At 40.8% G+C, this 20,102-nt stretch overlaps 2 protein-coding genes across 2 annotated transcripts; one reads left to right on the top strand and one right to left on the bottom strand.

The window, feature by feature from the left end:
• Window positions 1–529: 529 nt before the first annotated feature.
• psmd1 (proteasome 26S subunit, non-ATPase 1) lies at window positions 530–18,891 on the bottom strand. Its single transcript, XM_037249698.1, has 25 exons — window positions 18,712–18,891; window positions 18,274–18,317; window positions 18,120–18,193; window positions 17,526–17,695; window positions 17,193–17,401; window positions 16,862–17,005; window positions 16,515–16,738; window positions 16,324–16,384; window positions 16,106–16,234; window positions 15,849–15,937; window positions 15,668–15,746; window positions 15,373–15,546; window positions 15,164–15,275; window positions 14,841–15,037; window positions 14,653–14,748; window positions 14,202–14,266; window positions 7,362–7,476; window positions 6,207–6,323; window positions 5,546–5,648; window positions 2,665–2,834; window positions 2,416–2,508; window positions 2,231–2,317; window positions 1,594–1,791; window positions 784–935; window positions 530–675 (listed from the first exon to the last, which is right to left on the bottom strand). The coding sequence occupies exons 1-24, from the start codon at window positions 18,725–18,727 to the stop codon at window positions 789–791; spliced, it is 2,913 nt and encodes a 970-aa protein (XP_037105593.1). The 5' UTR covers window positions 18,728–18,891; the 3' UTR covers window positions 530–675; window positions 784–788.
• On the top strand, window positions 9,139–13,470 carry htr2b (5-hydroxytryptamine (serotonin) receptor 2B, G protein-coupled). The gene is made up of 4 exons (XM_037249699.1): window positions 9,139–9,405; window positions 9,709–10,257; window positions 11,310–11,510; window positions 11,946–13,470. The coding sequence occupies exons 2-4, from the start codon at window positions 9,999–10,001 to the stop codon at window positions 12,917–12,919; spliced, it is 1,434 nt and encodes a 477-aa protein (XP_037105594.1). The 5' UTR covers window positions 9,139–9,405; window positions 9,709–9,998; the 3' UTR covers window positions 12,920–13,470.
• Window positions 18,892–20,102: the final 1,211 nt, after the last annotated feature.

Here is a 20,102-nt window from a genome sequence, read left to right as displayed (position 1 = left end):
TGGGTGGGATGAGTTACAAATCACATCTTGACAAATGTTGGCCCTTTTCCCAACTTGGTCTAAAGTGAACAATGTGCTGCGTCACGCAGGAAACATCTTCTGCCTCTTGTGTTCGTTCCCCCACATTAAAAATGAGACCGCATTCATCCAGCGAACATGAGCTGGAAACTTGGCGTGTTGAAAGCAAATAGAGATGAAAATAGAATCAATTCCTGCATAGTTTTTGGTCTGTTGACATGTAGTCGCCTGTGGGATTGACTAAAAAGGAAGAGTATGAGTGCTGGAAGGGAAAAATGAACTTTTTCATAGACAGTCAAATGAAGAGAAATTGAATGATCTTAAAAGAAGCTCAAAGCACACTGAAAATATTTTTTTAATATTTATTTCTGTCTTAATTTAAGTCTTAAATTCATATTTCATCCACCACCTATTACTACAACTAACCGGCGACCTGTCCAGGGTGTACCCAGAGTCAGCTGGGAGAAAAAAGACAGCCAGACGGACAACTGTAAAATATGAACAAAAATCAGTTGTAAATATGCCTTTTTATTGTATGGACACAGGAAAATACAAGGTGAACATGTAAAATGGCTTTTGCCTGAACAATGCGAGCCACAGGAGGAACAAAGTGAGAAAGAAAAGTGGGAGTGAACCGAAGGACATCTCTTCTGAGGCCTACAGACACAAAAAAAACACACATACATCCATATCAACAGAGATCCAAAGTAACCATCTTTTATATTTTCTTAGTATCATTTTTCAAGGTGCTAATTTGTTTTGTACCTGAACTACTCGTCAATGTACTCAAAGGGCTCGGGTGGTTCCGGCTCTTGCTCCTCCTCCTCGATTTTGGGGCCGTGAGCTGAGACGGGCTCCACCAGCTCCTCCTCTTCCTCGCTAGTGTCCTTCATGATGATGATGCCACCTGTGTGTAGCTAAACAAACAAACAAACAAACAAACAAACAAACAAACGAATGAATGTATGGCCAGAATAATATACTTGGTGGAGTCATTGGTGAAATGAACGAGCCGAGAGACGTTCCAGTGCACTGCAAGCAAAATGGTGAACTCATGAATGAAAGCTGATGCGCGTGTTTAATGTTGAAGTGCAGCTAAGATGTCCAGCAGCCAGGTCTATAAAAGTGTGCACTTCCTATGAATGACAAAACAAAGCCTTACAAGGAGAGCGGACCAATCAAGAGTATTTCCTCTTTGCTGGCTGGCGCTGCGTTCTAGTGTTTAATGCAGGAACCATTGAGTGAAACGCTTTTATTGGCCTAACGTCCTGCTGCTGCACCTCATCTTTGCATCTCAACACATGTAGACAAAACCAAACTCCTTGGAAATGGCCGCAGGAGGAAATGTGAAGACAAATGAAACAATACGAGTGGTAATAATGTTCTTAGATTTTTGCCCAGGCCTATTTTATGAGTTTGATTTGAAAAACAATTCTGTTGAACCACGATATAAAAGCAATGTCCAACTTTCATTGATTAACTTTGTTTATATTTTAACTTCATATTTTGTCAGATTCAAGTTCTTTCAGTGACCGTTGACAGATATTGTGTCCACCCGGAAAAGAAGTGTGTTACCTGTTTGAAGGGCTGGTAGCGGCACGTGTCAGGCATGGTGAGCACTTTGAGCTGGGCTGGCATCACCCTGGCTGGGTTCTCCAGCAGCTGGAAGTTGGGCTCCGCCTCCTTCTTCTTCTCCTTCTCCTTCTCCTTGTCTTTCTCTTTCTCCTTCTCCTCATCCTTCTTCTCTTTCTCCTTCTCTCCCTCCTGTACTTCCTGTCATGACAGACAGAGGAGCACAGCCTGAGCTTTGTTGTCTTTCTTTGACTTAGTAGGCTTGTCGGCCAGTAACAGGCAAGAGAAGATAATTGTTGTCTTTCAGCAAAACAAGGAAAGGAAGGGTGATTGATTCATTCGTTTAGCTTGCCAGTTTTCCTCCATTCTTCTCATTTGACATGTGGCTGTTGTTCTACTTGGCCAAAATGGAAATATTAAAAATAATAGTCCAGACAGATGATCTCATTGTACAGTTGGCTGTGGAAAAGGGTCCATACAGTATGGCTCCCTCCTTCTCCTAAAGCCAAACATCAATCAAAAGGATTGTACCAGAATATGTCTCATTTGACGCTGAGCACCAGAGCTGAGATAACATCTCATTGCACGGAGAACTAAACAAGAAATTTAGAATATCTTAAACAATAGAAATGGCACACACCACTTCCATTTTCTCCTCCTCCTTCTCTTTCTTTTCCTTCTCCTTCTTCTTTGCTTTGGCTGTTATGGAGAGAACAGCAGCAGAGACCTGTCAAGCACACAAACACACGCATCACATACGCTGTATATTATTCGAAGACATGTCCGAGGAGAGACGAGACGAGTGTATGTGTGGTTCTTGCTCACCTTCTCCTTCTCCTTCTCCTTGGGAACCTCCAGAGCTGGCGGGTAGGCGAAGGTGGAAGGTTTACAGTTGGAGCGATACTGCACCTTGGGCATCTGAACATTATCAAGTGGGGGCATTGTTATTTGACATACAGACAACATTTAGTGTTTAATCTAGTCTTGAATGTAGTCGACATCCAGGAACGAAATCATAGAAGCTATTTTAAAGACGCTTACAATATTCAGTGGTGCTCTGAGATTTGTCAGTACCTTGAGATCTTTATTAAGGCCGATGATGGCGGTGGGTGTGAAGGCCAAGGACAGGAAGTGGGAGAGGGGGAACCAGAACCAGAACTGCGTGAAGACGAGCAGGCCCACTACTGACGGCATGTGTGTGTGACCAGTCCTGGATTGAAGCGAGATGCTCACATTTCGTCCACCTATAACACAGACAGAAGTGCTACTCTGAGTTAAAGGGGACAAGTAGAAAATTGTTGGCGTGTGGTTAAATATTCATTTGCAGTCTACAGGCTTCCTTTATAGTCACCAATCACAACACAACAAGCCGCTAGATTTGGCAACACGGGCCAGTTGCTTGCTTTGTTGCATATGTTAATTCTTTCCCGGTCGTCATAAGAACCAAAGCTGCATGATGCATTAGTATGAGACAGAATGGATAATAGATTGTCTACAACTGTTTATTTGGACAGAGTAAGACATCAGGGAACTCTTTCGGTAACGATTGCTTCCACATCGTAACAGTGGCACAATGTTCAAAATTAAAATCTGAGTGCTGGTGATGAGTATTTAACACAAGGATGGCACACTTACACACCAAGTGTGACAACAAAACCATTTGCAAGTAAACAGTTGGATGGTGTCCTCTCATCACATCATGTGGTGATTCGTGACTGTGGACTAAACCCTTTCAGACTTGGCATGACATACGGGATGTGAGAGGTTAATGTCGGCACCCATTGATCACCTTGCAGCTTGAAGACAACACGGACATATTGTATAATGGAAAGCCATAAAACCAAAGAATGAATTGTCTGTAACATCCTGTATTAAATCGCACATGCCTCATGTATGTTTATGTTGGCGTCTGCTTGCTGGTCCAGAAATAATCACCGGATCAGAAAAATGCTGAATATATTATTAGAAAAAATAGAAGAAAAAAAAAACAAAAAAAAAAAGCTCATTTTAGGAGCTCATCGCAAAATATGTTGATGGTTAGAGAAGGAACATTTTTAAAATGTTGAAACACCTCATCTGGTGACTTCTATCTCGTCAGTGTGAAAACGTTTCAGCGTAAACGCCCTTGTCTATCACAGGGAAACAATAGGGTGGATTTGATAAAGGTCAGAAGCAAAGACAGTGACAGGAAGGACGGATAGGAGGGAACCAGGATGAATTTCTCATGTCCAATCATGATGAACACAAAAGATGGTTCAAGGGAGTTGGTCTTACTATTTCAAATGAAAGCAGCCAAGACAATAAAAGCTAAGCAACTCTGACCTGGTGTCAATCAAGTATATTCATCTTGGCAGAGTGACTTGACCCGTTGTTGAAACCCTTCCAATCCACTAAATGAATGCTGACCCGAATCAGTCACACGACCAGCAACAGCACTTAAGAGTCTCTTCAAAATGTAGCAGCAGGTTAAGAACACTTGACCGGTGAGTTCCCCAGACAGGAGTTACTTCCAAGTACAGTGGGACCTCTAATAAACTAATAACATAGGTCAACTTATTTTTTACCCTTTCCTGTGGGAAAATATTATCTACACTCAAAGTAGTGGGAGATGGACTGGCATCTCGGAACGGACCTTAGAGGTTCAAGTTTCAATCAACAAGTCTCTGGGAAGCCATCAAAATGCTTCGAAGAGTGAAAGTGCAAATGAATGGTTTCTTTCGATTGGAGGACGTTGGGTAATGATTAGATGTGCAAGTGAGATGTACGGGGTATGAAGGAACAAGAAACATTTCCTTGGTAATGAGGCTCTGTGATAATGAAGCTGAGTGCTAATCACCTCCGCCTGTCAAATTAAATACAAGACCAACCAGGGCACCTCACGAGTTCCAAGAAGATTTAGACAACAAAATACACACTGAATAAAGAGGGGAGTGCTTGCTGCCCCAAAGTTTCAGTTCCAGGTGCCACAACACCAAGTGTCCCAAATGCACATGTAATCTCTGCAAAGTGGAAAAAAAGGTGAGGATGTCTACAGTGTGAAAAATGATCCCAGCCGTAAGGGATTGTCTGGACGCTCTCACGCGAGCTCATTGTGGCGTGCCGATGACTGCACTTACTGTGCTGAGTTTGATCTATGACTTGGCTGCTGTCCATCAACAACAACTAAAAGCGACCAGCAACTTTCTACTTTGGCACAAAGAATTTTATGCTGGCGCAGGATAATGCGTCGAAGGCCTCGTGCGTACATGAAAAATTGCTGTGTTCTGTGCCAGTGTGAGAGCGCAGCTAGGACCTCACACATGTGAAGCCATTTTTGTACGCTTCAGTCCACAAACGGCAGAGACAATCACACAAAAGCAATTAGCAGCGGGACACCGGCGGTCCATATGGCAGAGAGCGGAGCGGAGCCGTGCTAAACGGCGGCCGCTAATGAACCTTAATGTGATCTGTTCCAGAGTCGCAGTGCACGGGTTGTCAGGCACGGAGCGGAGTCTTACTCTGCTTGCGCGAAGGAACTCAAATTAGGAGACGCGCGGACAAAACCGCCGTCTGACTGACGTTAAGGGTGCTTGTTTTACATTGAGAGTACAGTCTTTACAGTCACCGAGGGATGAAAAAAGGGGTATCGTGTGTCCGTTTGATCCTCCAAACTGCACATTGTGGCTACAAAGTGGCACAGAGTCAGTATTCACTGTACGTGCCAATTATTGGGGCTGATATGCTGCATTTTGGCACCGTTCAGCATCAGACTTTTTTTTTTTTTTTTTTTAAATCCAACGGCCGATAAGCAAGCAAGCAAGCAATTTTCGTATTTTATTTTTGTCAAATTAATTTTTGTCAACTAAAATAAAGATGAGTATAAGTAAAAAAAATAAATAAATAAAAACAAAATTGAATTACTATATATTGAAATTCTGTAAGGCTTCATTTGAGGGACATTATATGATACACTCACCTGCATCGAGAATTCCCTGGGCCAGGATGGCACCGAATTTGGCCATGACATCATCATGCTTGTCATTGATTACCTTTGCATAAAGCTGTCTGAATTGATTCACCTGTAGACAAATGGAGAAAGTGTATTAATATCTAAGTCATAGGCTTGAACACTGACATCAACAGTGTTTCATTTCGTTGCAGAGGATTGGGATGAAACCTGCAAAACATGTGAAGACCACATAAGCATTTCCATGACCCTGGCAGGGAACGATTCCAGCAAGTGCATTTTTTTAGGGGATATACCTTACGAGAGATAAAGCTGCTGTCTACAACTAGAAACGATGTGTAGATTAAAAAGACTCGCTAAAAATAATGGCTGTATTACATTTCACTGTTTGGAAAAAAACTGCTTTGGCACAATTCTGCATATGTTGTATATTGCGGTCCAGTCTGCAAAGGTGTCTGGCATTTCTTAACTGTCTGTGACAATATATTAGGTGCTCTCAGGGCGAGTGTGTGAAGTTATGCTAGGACGAGTTATTTTCCAGTAGCGCTGTGACACATTTCTTTCCTTCCATCTTCCAAAAACTGATTCCTACAGTTTTTTGAAACAATTTTCTCCCTTTTCTATTCTTTCATACAAAAACACGAAGACAATTGTTTCAGTGGAGCCAAACCTTGGGGCAGGTGACTTCCGTTTGCTGGATCATGATGAGTGCAGAGGCAATGAGAGCACCCTGTCTTACGTAGTTCACTGGGTCATTGGTCATGGGCTCCAACAGATTGATGGCCTCCTGCACAAACAACCAACATGATAAATAGATGTGTTCAAATCAAGAGTTTTTACTACGGCAACTTCAAATCACAAGGGCTTGTAATAGACACATTTTATATTTGCCGTTTGTAGTAACTGCAACATCGGTGCAACAGGGGGAACATATGTGCAGGACAAACATTATTAACAGAGGAAACAAGACCATACTAATTAATGAGATTAGCGGCATCCATATCTGGTTCCCCAGGACAACAGTATTCCAGTAAAAACAAGGACCGCCTTCCACGATTTGCTCCTATTAAGACAGATGATTTTTCTAGTTTTCACTCTGCAGCTCATTAAGGACTGCAACATTTATGGACAAGTTTGGGGGAGGCGACCGATCCATCCATCTAGCTTCACAACATGTCACCTCATGTCAGTCATGTGACAACCACTTAGGAGCGAACACCAACATCAGTTGACCACATGATGTTCGTAAAGTCATGGCTTCTCTTGAGCGAAGGGTGTCTACGAAATGTAAATTCATTTGGAATCATTCTGTTTGTTATAAAATAGTATATGTGCAAATATTACTAACCATCCCCTGATCAACAACCCTCCTTTTTTATGCACGAAAGCTACAATGTTGCAGCAACAATTTTCCCAAGAACAAGGTGTTTAAATGACAACCAAGTAATTCATTCCTTTAAATAGGTGACCTACTTCTCTGGCCACAACACCATCACTCTCCCAATAAAGGGCCTAATAAGCTGGGGCAGCGGTGTATACACACTCACCCAGTTCTTTTCGAGCAGGTTCGTTTTAAAAGTTGACATCAAGACTAGTACTAAAAGAATCATTTACTTTGGTGTATTCTAATCAGGACATTGTAAACCAAAGACTCTTTGTACCTGGACATTGTGAGACATAGCCTTGAGGATTTGTGCTTTTCTTTGATAACAACTGTAGGTCAACTCATTCAAAATTGAGAGTGGGCTCATTCCTCATTTGTTCAGTATCCTGTAGTTGTTCACGTGGAAAATGTACTTGCTTGCCATTCAACAAGGTAGCTCACCTTGTTGCCCGTTCCAGCACAGCAGATGCCCAAAGCCATGGCAGCACCACAGCGAACGTGGGGGTTGTAGCTCTCTGACAAAAGGGACACAACACTGGGACACTGCTCAGGAGTTCTGAAAATACAAGTTTTTATTTTTTTATTTTTAAAGGCTGATTCAAAGAGTCGAACAGAATCAAGAACAATATAGTGGTATTGGAATCGCAAGGTTGTTTTGATATTGACTTTTATCAAAATGTATGTGTGAAGCTTTGTAGTATGGAAATTCTGTCAAGATGATTTGTTCCAAAGAATGCATTTCAAGAATTGAACAAATGAGTCACAAGAACTGAGACCAGCACAGCCAGATCTACTGTAGCTGTGTTAGGGAACAGGGTCTGTTCAGGCCATCTTTCAAAAAGAAGGAATTTGATTCTGTACACAACCGTGACAAGAAAAAAAGAAGGAATACTGTGTTTGGTGTTAAGAAAAACACAATGGGATGTGGTTTGCAAGTCCTGTTACACTTCTCTATAAGAACTCAAATGGTAGATGTACAATGGATAATTTTCATTGTTTCAGAATAATGGACGCACATTTAACGGGACTGCTAGACCACATGTTGTTGAAAGCAACAAGAGAAAATTAAAAATGTTACGGTTAGAGGTGTCAAAATTAATTGATGATCAAATTTGCTGTAGTTGTTTTGTTGATCCCAAAGGCGATTCCGAGTTTATATTTAATTGCCATTGGGTTGCTGATGTCAAGTCCTGGATTACTATAATTGAAGACATGTTTTCGGCACATGCTCGAAACTGGTTCTGGACTCAAAAGAGGAGTGTGAACACGCACACAATTATCAAACTTGATTTACATGGCACTCAATGACAGCTCTAGATGGCCTTTTGATTCAAGTTAATTTATAGAGATAAAGTTTTCTATTCTGGTAGTCAGATGACGTCCTCCAATAGTGCCTGTGATGTCTTCTGAATGTATCATTGGACTGTTTAATTAGGTACTAAATCATAGTGTGCATGCCTCATATGCATCAAGAGGAGTGGCAGCAGTTGATACAGCTGTGATTTCATCGCCCCTTCGGTCTACATATCCCAGGCCTTTGGAAGGAACGTCATGCGGTAAATGAAAGTGGCACGAAAACAGATTATCGCCGTATTTGTGGCAATACTTCAGAGATAAGATCTTTTAACATGCTTCCTGACTGTGACACATTATCATTCAAATACAAACCGAAAACACCTGGACAGTGTTGTAATAAACAAGACATGATATAGTATGACTTTTATAGGCAAGCTCTGCATGTATAAGAAAAATATTTTGGCTAAAGTGGGGAGAGCGGACACTACTCTTTAAGGACATATAGGGAAACACAAATTTACTGTTAACATTTTTCACATCTCCCTTTGTGGAAAATACTCATTCACCATCTGTGAAGTCTTTTACATATTTCAATACCTCGCATCTGCTTTTAACATTGACTGAGACGGCAAAGACTTTGTTGGCTTCATTCAAAAGAACTCAACAGTGAAAATGGAATTTTAAAAAGGTGTACAAACAGAAGTGAAAATGTAGAAATGCTTGACCACTTTATCCCATACACTGCTCGTGCTTGAATAACTTCTAATGGAGGGCAGAAAAGAAAATGACAAACCTAAACATTGGGGCGACAGGGTTGAGAAAAATGACCCACTGGCACTTGGCCACCATAAAGACATTCATACGTTATGCCCATAGTGTGACTCACCAAGACTGAGAGGAGAGGGGAGAGAGGAGGAGCGATTACAAGCTCTTTCGAGGCTGGAGAGCGAGAAGGAAAGAGGAAGGCAGAAGAAGCCACAACATCTGAAAGTTCTAAAGCTGTGATCGTGGGAGGTGATGCATAGCCAGACATTTTGGACGGAAAACCAATCGCGCATCATGGACATGGAGAGAATTGTCTCATGTTCGCACATGGGAGGGCTACAAATATAATGTTGCTGTGCTCCAGGTCGTTTTGGAAGTGCAACCTCAAGAGCTGAAACATCTATGAGCAACTCCCTCAGGAGAGGTAAGAAACCTTTGCAAACTTATACAGTTCAATTGCAGTGTGTTAAATGACTTGTTTTTGAATGTAGCACTAAATAAGTTGCAACTTGATTGTGAACTTTGATTAAGTTGTGTTGAATCAATTCAAAGATTCACATAAATTCTACAAAATGTTTTTACATTTTACCAGCTTACCGACTCAGAAATTCTCAGAGACACCCCTTTAACATTTGGAATTTGTTTTAAAGAATAAAGCTATTTTTACAATTGTTTTGGTATTATTGAGGGAAAAAAATGACTATTGCTGTTCTGTTTGCCCTTACAGGTAATCTGCCAATGGAAAAGGAACATGAGGACTCCAGCTGGTGTATCGCCGTGGAAATACTTCACGTCTATGGCTTAACAATACAGCAGATTTTTTTCCCCACAATTCGTTCTCTTTTTTAATAGTATATTTCCTGAGGGTATGGGGCATCCGGTGCACGGCCCCTGAGCTTTTTGGCCTGCTTTCCTGCACCTCTCAGCGGCTACCAGTGACAATGCTGACCGAGCCTGCAAAACCACAGAGATCAGAGCCCAGACCACAACGAGGCCCGCCGGAATCTTCGCAGCACTATGTCCCAGTCAGACGTGGCTCCACTGGAGGCTGACAGCTCGCTATTCGAAAGCTTTGGGGTTCAGTTAAAGTGGGCTGCCCTGCTCATTATTCTGGTTATCATTCCCACCATTGGTGGGAACATCTTGGTCATCCTTGCAGTGTCACTTGAGAGGAAACTGCAGAATGCCACCAACTACTTCCTGATGTCACTTGCTGTGGCTGATTTACTTGTGGGACTTTTGGTGATGCCAATTGCCCTGGTCACTGTCCTCTACAGTAAGTTAAACATGTGGACTCATAGCTAAGAAATATGGTTATAAACAAATGCAGGCGAAACAGGAAATCCTAAACAGAACTAGACAAGAGGGCAAAAAACAGGAAATTAATGGCGTACATTTTAATTGTGCGTGTAAACGTGCCATGCAAACATTTCGCTGCTTAAGTGTGGATAGTTTTATCTTTTAACACAAATAAAACAATGGCTTTGCTTGCAACTCACCCTTCCTGCTTTAGTCATCAAACAAACACGGCCCAACTGGAAATTTGAGTTTCGCTCTTCAGATGAAAGTCAAATGTTGTAGTAACATTAAGAGAATTATAACATTTTGGTAAAAATATAAAATATTGGCAGTGATGTCACATTTTTGCATGGAATGCCAAATTTATTACTTAGAGTAGTTAGTTGTAGGGAAAAAAGATCAAATATATTTATATGTAATACAAATAGCCCAAGGTTCGAAAAATCTATTCACTCAGATAGTATAATTTTGTCAATGTCACTTCCACACTAGGAATGGCAAAATAAAAAATATAAACTGTATGAACAAATAACTGAACAGATACTTGGATTAGTTTTGTGTCTGACTTTTCTTCAAAATTCATCACGTGGTTATTAGTCTTTACTCGTATGGTAGAATGTCATACAGTATCTGCAAATATCAAGGTTGATATCAGAAACCAAGATCAAAAGCACCATTAAAAATAATCCAAAAATACCCTCTTAAAAGTAAAAAAAAACGCCTGGAATAGAAAACTTTAAGTGCCAAATGAATGCCTGGAACAGAAAATAAACATTACTGCAACTCTCCGGGACATCTGGATGAAGAGCTTTTAGTACCATCAACAGCCTTTGACCACTTAACTTTCCAGCACAGTCACACCTCACATACATTAACAAACACAGATGTTCTTCTCGAGTGCCACTTCTAATCCATTGGTGGCCTGGCCTGACCAGACCACCGCACTAAACCCAAAATATGCCAGAACTAATGTACGGGGAAAATAACAGTCAGCTGTGAATGCTATTGTCTTTTTTTTTTTTTTTTTAGATTCTGATTGGCCCCTTCCGGACTTCATCTGTCCTATTTGGCTCTTCCTGGATGTGCTGTTTTCGACTGCATCCATCATGCATCTGTGTGCCATCTCACTGGATCGCTACTGTGCCATCAAGAAGCCCATTCAGCACAGCCAGTACAAATCCAGATCCAAGGCCATGGTCAAGATAGCACTGGTGTGGCTTATATCCATTTGTAAGCATATCACTTCACATCTTCTTTGATACATTTTGCACATCTGTACAAATGGCAGATTTCAAACACTGGCAAGGTTTTGAAATACATTTCTTGACAAAAGATCCCTGGCAGGACTGGTTTATAGGCTCATAAACACAATCCAGATGGAATAAAAGCAGATGCAATGTAAACAGTTACATTTTCTGCAGCATTAGGACGGACACGGTGTGAGTTAGGTGTACCGGAACAGCAAAATCAAACATTTAAGATGTTACCAACGATGCCAGTCTGATGCTGTAGCACTGGTGTAGTGCATCCACTTTCTGGAGAAAATTTCACATATTACATATTTATTTACAAAATAGTATTTATTTCCCTTTACCTGAAACACTGAACTAAACTGCCAAGTGCCTCCCACACCAAAACTCATGTATTTTTGTTATTCTTCACCAGGTATAGCAATCCCGATTCCAATCAAGGGACTCCACAACTACCAACCCGGAAACAACATCACCTTCAACAGTAACCACACATGCCAGCTTAAAACGGACACCTTCCGGGAATTCATCATGTTTGGCTCCATGGCAGCATTCTTTGTTCCACTGATCATAATGATGGTCATCTACCTTCTGACTGTCCACGTGCTGCGCAAAAAGGTTGATTTACTCAGGTCTAAAGTGATTCAGCGCTTTAGCCACCCGGCAGTGTTCACAGTATTCCAAAGGGAGCATCCTAGGACTGCGAATCAAGTCGACCAGTTTCATGTGCTGGACAGGATTTCCAAGATGGAAGAAACCCCTAATGTAGGCACAGCAAGGCCTCCTTATGTTGGTGAAATCCCATTCCGCAGAATGTCCACCATGGGGAAGAAATCAATGCAGACTCTAAGCAACGAACAGCGTGCCTCAAAGGTGCTGGGCATAGTTTTCCTCCTGTTTGTGGTCATGTGGTGTCCCTTCTTCATCACCAATGTCACCTCGGTGCTATGCACCAGCTGTGATGTGAACATCATCTCCCGGCTGATGGAGATCTTTGTGTGGGTGGGCTACGTCTCATCGGGCATCAACCCGCTGGTTTACACGCTCTTCAACAAGACGTTTAGGGAAGCATTCGCACGCTACATTACCTGCAATTATAAGACCTACACGGGGCAGCAGCTGGACAGAAATCCAAAAGTCTCAAATGTTTCTCGGACTCTTACGAGGATTTCATTCAGATCATCCATGGCTGAAAACTCCAAACTATTTATGAAGAAGGGCATGAGGAACGGCATTGGGACAGTGAACCACCAAAGTTCGCTAAGATGCCAGCCACCTGCCCATTCATCTAGCGGTGTTGTGTTAAACACAATTCATTTTGCTGACAATTATGATGCCAATCAGGAAGAACATATGAGCAATCAGGAAGAAGATATGAGCCGCCTATGAATCCAATCAAAATAAAGGAGCAAGAAGCGGCTTGGATTGTGCTGAAAACCTTCCATTACAAGACTGCAAAATGAGGAATTTTGCCATCTTATATTGTCAAAATTTGTTTACACCACTTGTGATATAGCGAAACAAAAGAGACTGTAACCTTTCAGAAAAGAAAACTTCTAACCATCTAGTATATCTTATGCTAATAAACAGATCGTTCACTATTACGAGAGACCAAATAACATTCGAAAGTGTTTAAAACAAACAAATTAGATAATCAGATAATGCATGAAATTACTTGAGTGGGTTTAAAAAGTGAATGTGATGTGATGTATTGCGCCCTGTCAACTGTACAGGAAATAAATGCACTTAATTTGGGCAATGCATTGTACAGTACAACCATCTCAGATCAAATGTAGCTACATCTCTAGAGATGATGCATTTTGTACTGCCAATATCGTACTGATATGATCAAATGTTTTTGTAGAAAATAGCTCAAAATATGCAAGGACTACATTACTAAGAACACGGACGGACATGCTGAATAAAATGTATTGCTCAACTGGATTGTGTCTTCCTTAAGAAACATTCATTTTCAAAGTCAAAGTCTGCTTTATTGTCAATTTCTTTTCTTTGACTTCTGATGTTTACACTTTATACGGACTGTTAAATAAACTCTTCACATACCAAAGCGTGAAACGACTTCTAGGACAGGGGGCTCAATGTGCATAGACTTCTGCATTGCTGGAAATATGGCTCTGTCTTTTCTGAATTTTAAAAATGGCTAGCGACAGGCCATGTTTACAGGACTTGCCCACAACAACCAACTGACGTAAAATTTCCTCAACCCCCCACCCCAAAAAAAGAAATAAAAAGATACCTCTCCCTCCCAAAGGAGTGAGGAGTGAAATATTTATTTTCACCAAATATTTTTGGGAGTAATGTTTCCCCCATATTTTTCATGGAAAAATGGTTATCGATATTTTTGGAAAATTGGGGGGAGGGTGAAAAACATTTTATCATTATATTTTTGGGTCAGTTATACTATCTAAACAATATCATAGACTTTAATAAGAGCATATAGACTTTAAAAATGCAGAGTACAGAGAATTATCTACAGAGGAGGGACCTTTTACAACCACAACAATAACATCATAGCAAAAGAATCCCAATATAAACCAATGAGATAAATGTGGGATAAATAAAAGATATAATCCATGAAATGCAAGCAATGGAACCACTGGTAAATGCGACAGAATTATAAAGGCATTAATTTAATCTATCTGGTCCTTACCTGAACAAGATGAAACCAATGGACTCGACAGCTGCCCTTCTGACATCATCGTTTACGTCACTCACCTTAAGATAAAGAAAGCAGTCATTTCACTAATGCAAATATTGCCCTGTTTCAAACTCGGCAAATAATCTTCATCCAGACACTTTCCTCAAGTTTCAATATGGGAGGCCTCCTCCTATTGATACTAACGTTCTGATGGTGCCATCTAGAGGGCGGATTTTTAAAACTGCTCTGAATATCTGCACACCACCTCTGATGGGAGAACCTGAAAGTTGCAACTAATCCTGCAACTGTTGATACGTACAATAAAGTGTTAAAAAGTATAAATAAATTCAGAATCAAACATCTATATTATAGTATCAGATACTTCTATATCTCTGAAATTTGCATCACAGCTGTATATGTATATGTAATGCACTGTGAAGTGGACCAAGCAATAAACACTTACAGCGACATGTAGCAGGCGTCGGATGGCCTTGTTGTTCCCAGAGCCGCAGTAGGCCATGCCTACGGTGTACATACCAGACCTCCGCAGAATGGGGTCCTAAAAATCAGAAAGAGAAAGGGTGCTTTGAGAACAGGTTTCTGAATGTGCAGCTACAATTTTATGCACATCAAACTCTTTGTAAAATGTACCTTGTCTCTGCAAAGACTCTCAATGAGGGCATCAGCCTCCTCCATGCGTCCGTACATGACCAAAGCGATTCCCACCGCCAGACCACGCAAGATTTTCTCGTGTTGGGTCTCCTGTGCGTAGCCCACCATGTCCTCAATGGCCTGAGCGGACTTGGAGCCCAGCATGACAAGACCCAAGGCTAGGCCCGCAGCCTCACCTGGCAGGACATACGTGATAAGTAATTCTTGATGTGAGCAGTATTTTTGGATAGGACTAAATACAGGGCAGATGCCTGTCAGTTTTTTTTGTTTAGAACATGAAATTTTTTCTTGGTTCCACATACCAGTGACAGCATCATCCTGATACAGATTGGACTTGAGGAGGTCATACACATCCTGTCTCGCGGTTCCCAAGGCAGCCAGACCAAGACCAAGAGCACCCCCGTGACGAACAATCTGTTCAAACAAAAGAAAAAGATGAAGCACATCGTCAAGTAGGAAGCTCAATAACTTGTCACTATTTGTATGTTCAAGCATTTACAGGGCAACTTACATCATTGCTGGCATTTTTGAGCTGACTGAGAAGGTAGTCGATGATGTCTCCCCCATGATTGGCATGGATGAGGCCCAGAGCGTAGAGACCTCCTCCCTCCTGGTAGGCAGAGCCAGGGGAAGTGTCCTTTGGCAAGTACGTGGCCATTAACTGAAGGGCCTCTTTTTCATGACCCTAAGGAAGAAATGACAATAATTTAAACAACAAGCAGCACTAGAGACTTCAATTACGTTTATTTACAAATGTTAAATAGGGTTTTCTTTGTTCTTGATTGATTACTCTCATTTTGACCGACCTTGTGAATGACACCGAGGCTTGCTGTTGCTGTGAATTTTGCCCAGTTGGTGGCTCTGGCAAGCCATTCAAGGTTTTCTCTGTATTTTATTTAAATAAAAAAGGAGGGGTGGTGGGTTAGCTAGAAACATCACTATTTGTGAATATATTTCTCAAGATAACATTTTGAATAAAATGCTTACCTGAGGAACTGGTCACTTGTGGTCCCAGTGTGCATGAAAGAGTTGGCTATGACCGTGGCCGTGTGGCACACTGAATTTCGCACCGCATCCTGAAATGAGATGGGAGAATTGCATTCAAAAAGGACACTGCATATCAACTATTTCTTTCTAAAATATGACCAAGGCCACAGAAGCACAGGCATTTCTAGGTCACCTTTTTTTTATTTTTACACAAAGTGCCTGATTTTTTTTCCAGGTGCTCTGGACTTGGATCTTACCTTAGTGTTTTTGAGGATCATAAGATCAGTGTTGTTGTTGCGAATTAGGAACTGCAAGTGCAACTCGATGGCCATCTCCCCGCTGAGGATTTTGATCATCTTGGCGTTCTGGTCTTTGGGCTCGTCCTTCTATGAATGTAATAACGAGCGAAATGATGAGTTCATGTCCAATTTCGGGTTTCTCAGAGACCGACAACAGATGTGGCAGGATCCTTTACCGTCTCTGCCGACTTTCCTGCAGGGGAGCTGCCAACTTTGTCATCTGTCTCCATTGCCTCGCTGGGAAAAGAAAATTGTTCACTTGAACAGGTAACTAAACAAGATGCTTTAAGTTTATTTTTATTATAATGCAAACAATAGGAGAGTCATTCATATTTATTCAAACTGTGTCATTTAACGTCATGCTAACCTGTCTTCTTTAGTGGACACAGTGCCTGTATTAGTGGAACCAGGAACTGCTGGGATTGGTGTTCCAACTGTTCGAAGGTTTTGAATGACAGAGGAGAGAAACTGCTGGCTGGCACTCTCGTACAAGTCAAAGCAGATCTGGTAGGCCATTAGCAGATTATCTTCCTTCACCAACTTTTCCAAGATGTCGCTGACAGCTTGAGGATCATCCAGGAATATCAGGCACTAAAGTAGTAGGAGGAGGAAAAAGTATTTGGAGCTGACTCAGGTGTGGCAGAACATTGTAGACCTGAGTGAATTTTGGAAGATTCACAAAAAAGAAGTTTTGAAGAGAACGTCTGCAATTACCTGACAGACGTTGATAAAATCAGGCTTCTCCAGGTTCATATAGAGCTTAACCAGAACCCGCAGTACCTCATTACGGAACTTCTTGTTTTGCATAAGGGACATGCACACCTTCAGACTGTAAGCAAGAAGCCCACTGACATCATTCTGCATAAGAGGAAACAGGAAAAAAAACAGATATTTAATTTATCAGCCATTAACATAAATGAGCGGTGAAGTGTAAGCGTAAGCATTACTGATTCTAAGAGCATAAGAGGAAACAGGAAAAAAAACTGATATTTAATTTATCAGCCATTAACATAAATGAGCGGTGAAGTGTAAGCGTAAGCATTACTGATTCTAAGATGGTCTTCTCAAACATGTCAAGGCGCCGAGTTTCCAAGGCAATTCCGATGGCCTGCTTGTACTTGTGGTCATTGAGGCATCGCAGGAACATCTTGTTGACAATGCCCTCAAGGCGAGGGTCGATACTTTTCCTCTCTTCATCCTCTGGCAGTTCAGCGTTCTCCACACGCAATTTGGTGTAATGATCGATGCATTTGGCTAGCAGGAGAAAACAAAAATCAGGACAGGTGTCACCATTGTTCCGCCGCTAGGAACAGCCAAACACCATCTCTTCAAACCTTAATAATAAGAGATACTGTCGTGATAATCTTTCACCACTCACCAATGATGGTTTCCACATATTCAGTGTCATCAGTGACATTGAAGAGATCCCCAGCACCAAGCGCGTAGTTCAGAGATTCTTCAAATGCTCCAAGATGATAAAAGACCTTTGAGGCCACCAGAGCAGCAAATTCTCTGTTGTGGAATGTCTCATCTTCATATAAGACCTCACTGCACATGTAGAACACAGAGGAAAAAACCCCCACACATGATTACAAAAGCATACTGATTTATACTCAATGATGTCATGCACAATATTGAGCAAGTTTTTGTTCTTCTTGCTGGTCCTAAAATACATTTTGAGGTCACAAACCACACGCTACATCAGAATGTTCACTCTGTTAACAGCATAATTGCTGTTTTCTGTTTATTGTATGATAATTATAGTCAATAAGTTATTTTTATACAAATACTGTAATTATGACTAGTACTGTACTGCGTACCATAATAACATCTTAACTACTTCAACGGCATGCTTTAGCATCTAAACTCAAGGTACAGCACAACCATTGGAACAGAACTTCATCATAAACTGAGGACGCCTTGTATGTTATTGGCGCATTGCTTGAATAAATACCAAAAGTATGCCACTTACATTTTGTCAACAGATCCTGAAATTTCAGCCCAGAAGTCATTGACAAGGTAGTCAAGCTTCTGCAGTGCAAACACCTACAAATAGAATTCAAACAAATGTTTTAAACAGGACTGTTTATTTGAAACTCAATGGTGTGCCTTGTTAAGTGTCCTACCTTGAGCTGTGGTTCCTCCTCATCAAGGAGGGAAATTATTCCAGCTGAGGGGGAAATTCAGTACATGTTTAATTGCAGACTTTTTATAATGACAAACAGTATGTTAAAACGTATGTTTCATTACTCCTATGTTGCTTGATTATGACAGCATTTGTGTTACTTGCCACTATGATTGATAGCTAACAGAGTCCGCATTAGTAGGGGTAAAGAGAAATTCCTCTGTACTATATTTCCAACACGTTGCGTTACATTTAACGTGATGTAAATATTCTTGCATCATTGCAATATACGTGTGTAAACGTTTGACAAATAATCTAAGATTTTCGGGGGGTCTTTAAGGCTACATGCTAACTGACAGATCTGTGTGACTCAGCTAATATCAATGGCAGCTAGCTAAACTTGAGGCTAGTAAAAATCATTGCCGTCATCACAACTTACCAGCAGATGTTATCATGGTTAGCCTGTAGTCGCCTCTCCGTTCCGGGTTAAGTATTCAACAATGTATATACGTGTAGATTCTTTAACAAATTACCTATAAGCTATCAGGAGATGCAAAACAGTGCTACCCTACGTAGCTGAGGCTGTTGGCTGACTTCTTTTTGACAAAGCCGAAGGTCCCCAACGATAGACCTGCACTTTAGCTGCCCTCGTTATAGCCTGACGAAAAGAAACCATAAAAGAAACGTGTGTAATCTGTTCTGCTTTTGAAAACAATACACGCCCATAAAATACGTTAAAATATGTCATATTTTAAACATGAGAGGCTGAAACAAAGAGAAATGAAGATGGATGAAATATGAAATTAATTGGAAGATAGGCTTTTCCACAAACGCGCTGCCGTGCATCAGTTGCATGAGTAGTACTTGTTCGCGTCAAAACACTAGTAAATATATTAAATACATACCAAGACAAATGTTGTTTGTGTCAAAACACTAGTAAATATATTAAATACATACCAAGACAAATAGATACTAGAAATTTGTATGCATTGATAAAATATAATATATCAATTATAATTGATCCAACTCACCATCTCATCCATCAGTCTCTTTTGACTTAATAAAATATGAAATGTAAAGCCCATTTCATTCAATAATTCATGTCAATTTTATTTGACCAATTTAATCAATTCGATTAGGTAAAAACAACATACATATACCAAATAAAAACAAACACTGATTATACATGTGCTTTTGTCGGGGTTGGGGGGAAATAGTGGTGGCTGTAGGTATGAGTGTGTCAATTCGGGCATTAACAGACATATGCACACACATCAATGCGAGAGGGAGTGCTTGAACCCAATTCAAATTGATCTCTGTCCTGACTTTGTTCAGTGTATCTTTTAATATTATCTTTGTCTCATGTCCAATTCACCCCCCTGTTCAAATCATTCGTCATTTTCAGAATAGTGCTCCTGTAATCCTCCCAAAATGGTTCAACTGCTCGATTTCTTTTAATATTCATTATGCAAATAAATTGGCCTAAAATGCTTAATTACCAATTTACCCTTTAATAGCAGCTTTAATGTATTCGCATGTTCAAACATTTTCCCTATTCCTTGTTATTGGTCCATTTATCTCCTACATTTAATGACCTTCTAAATAGTTGTTTATCTTGTAGCTGTCTACTCTCTATTAGCTGTATGATTTATCACCGTTTGCACTTTGTCTTTAAGAAAATGTTAAACCTTATCATCCCTAAATTGTTACCATGCAATGTATCCATTCCAGGTTGTTGTCTCTTATTCACTTCCTCCAACTCAGCTTATTGTCTAGCTCCAGAAAATTCCTTGAACTCTCAGCTGGAGCTGCAGCTCTTATCTGATTCCT

Source organism: Syngnathus acus, chromosome 4, assembly GCF_901709675.1.
Source record: "Syngnathus acus chromosome 4, fSynAcu1.2, whole genome shotgun sequence".
NCBI classification, from domain to species: Eukaryota; Metazoa; Chordata; class Actinopteri; order Syngnathiformes; family Syngnathidae; genus Syngnathus; species Syngnathus acus.
The sequence above is the reverse complement of the archived record's forward strand: the minus strand, read 5'-3'. Positions and strand labels throughout refer to the sequence as shown.

Coding starts and splice junctions, on each gene's coding strand:
- htr2b (XM_037249699.1), top strand. CDS start 9,999: ATGTCCCAGTCAGACGTGGCTCCACTGGAGGCTGACAGCTCGCTATTC. Junction 10,258..11,309: donor CCTGGTCACTGTCCTCTACA/GTAAGTTAAACA, acceptor TTTTTTTTTTAG/ATTCTGATTGGCCCCTTCCG. Junction 11,511..11,945: donor GGTGTGGCTTATATCCATTT/GTAAGCATATCA, acceptor ATTCTTCACCAG/GTATAGCAATCCCGATTCCA.
- psmd1 (XM_037249698.1), bottom strand. Junction 15,547..15,667: donor GCCTCGGTGTCATTCACAAG/GTCGGTCAAAAT, acceptor TTTCTTCCTTAG/GGTCATGAAAAAGAGGCCCT. Junction 2,318..2,415: donor AGGAGAAGGAGAAGGAGAAG/GTGAGCAAGAAC, acceptor TGTGCTTGACAG/GTCTCTGCTGCTGTTCTCTC.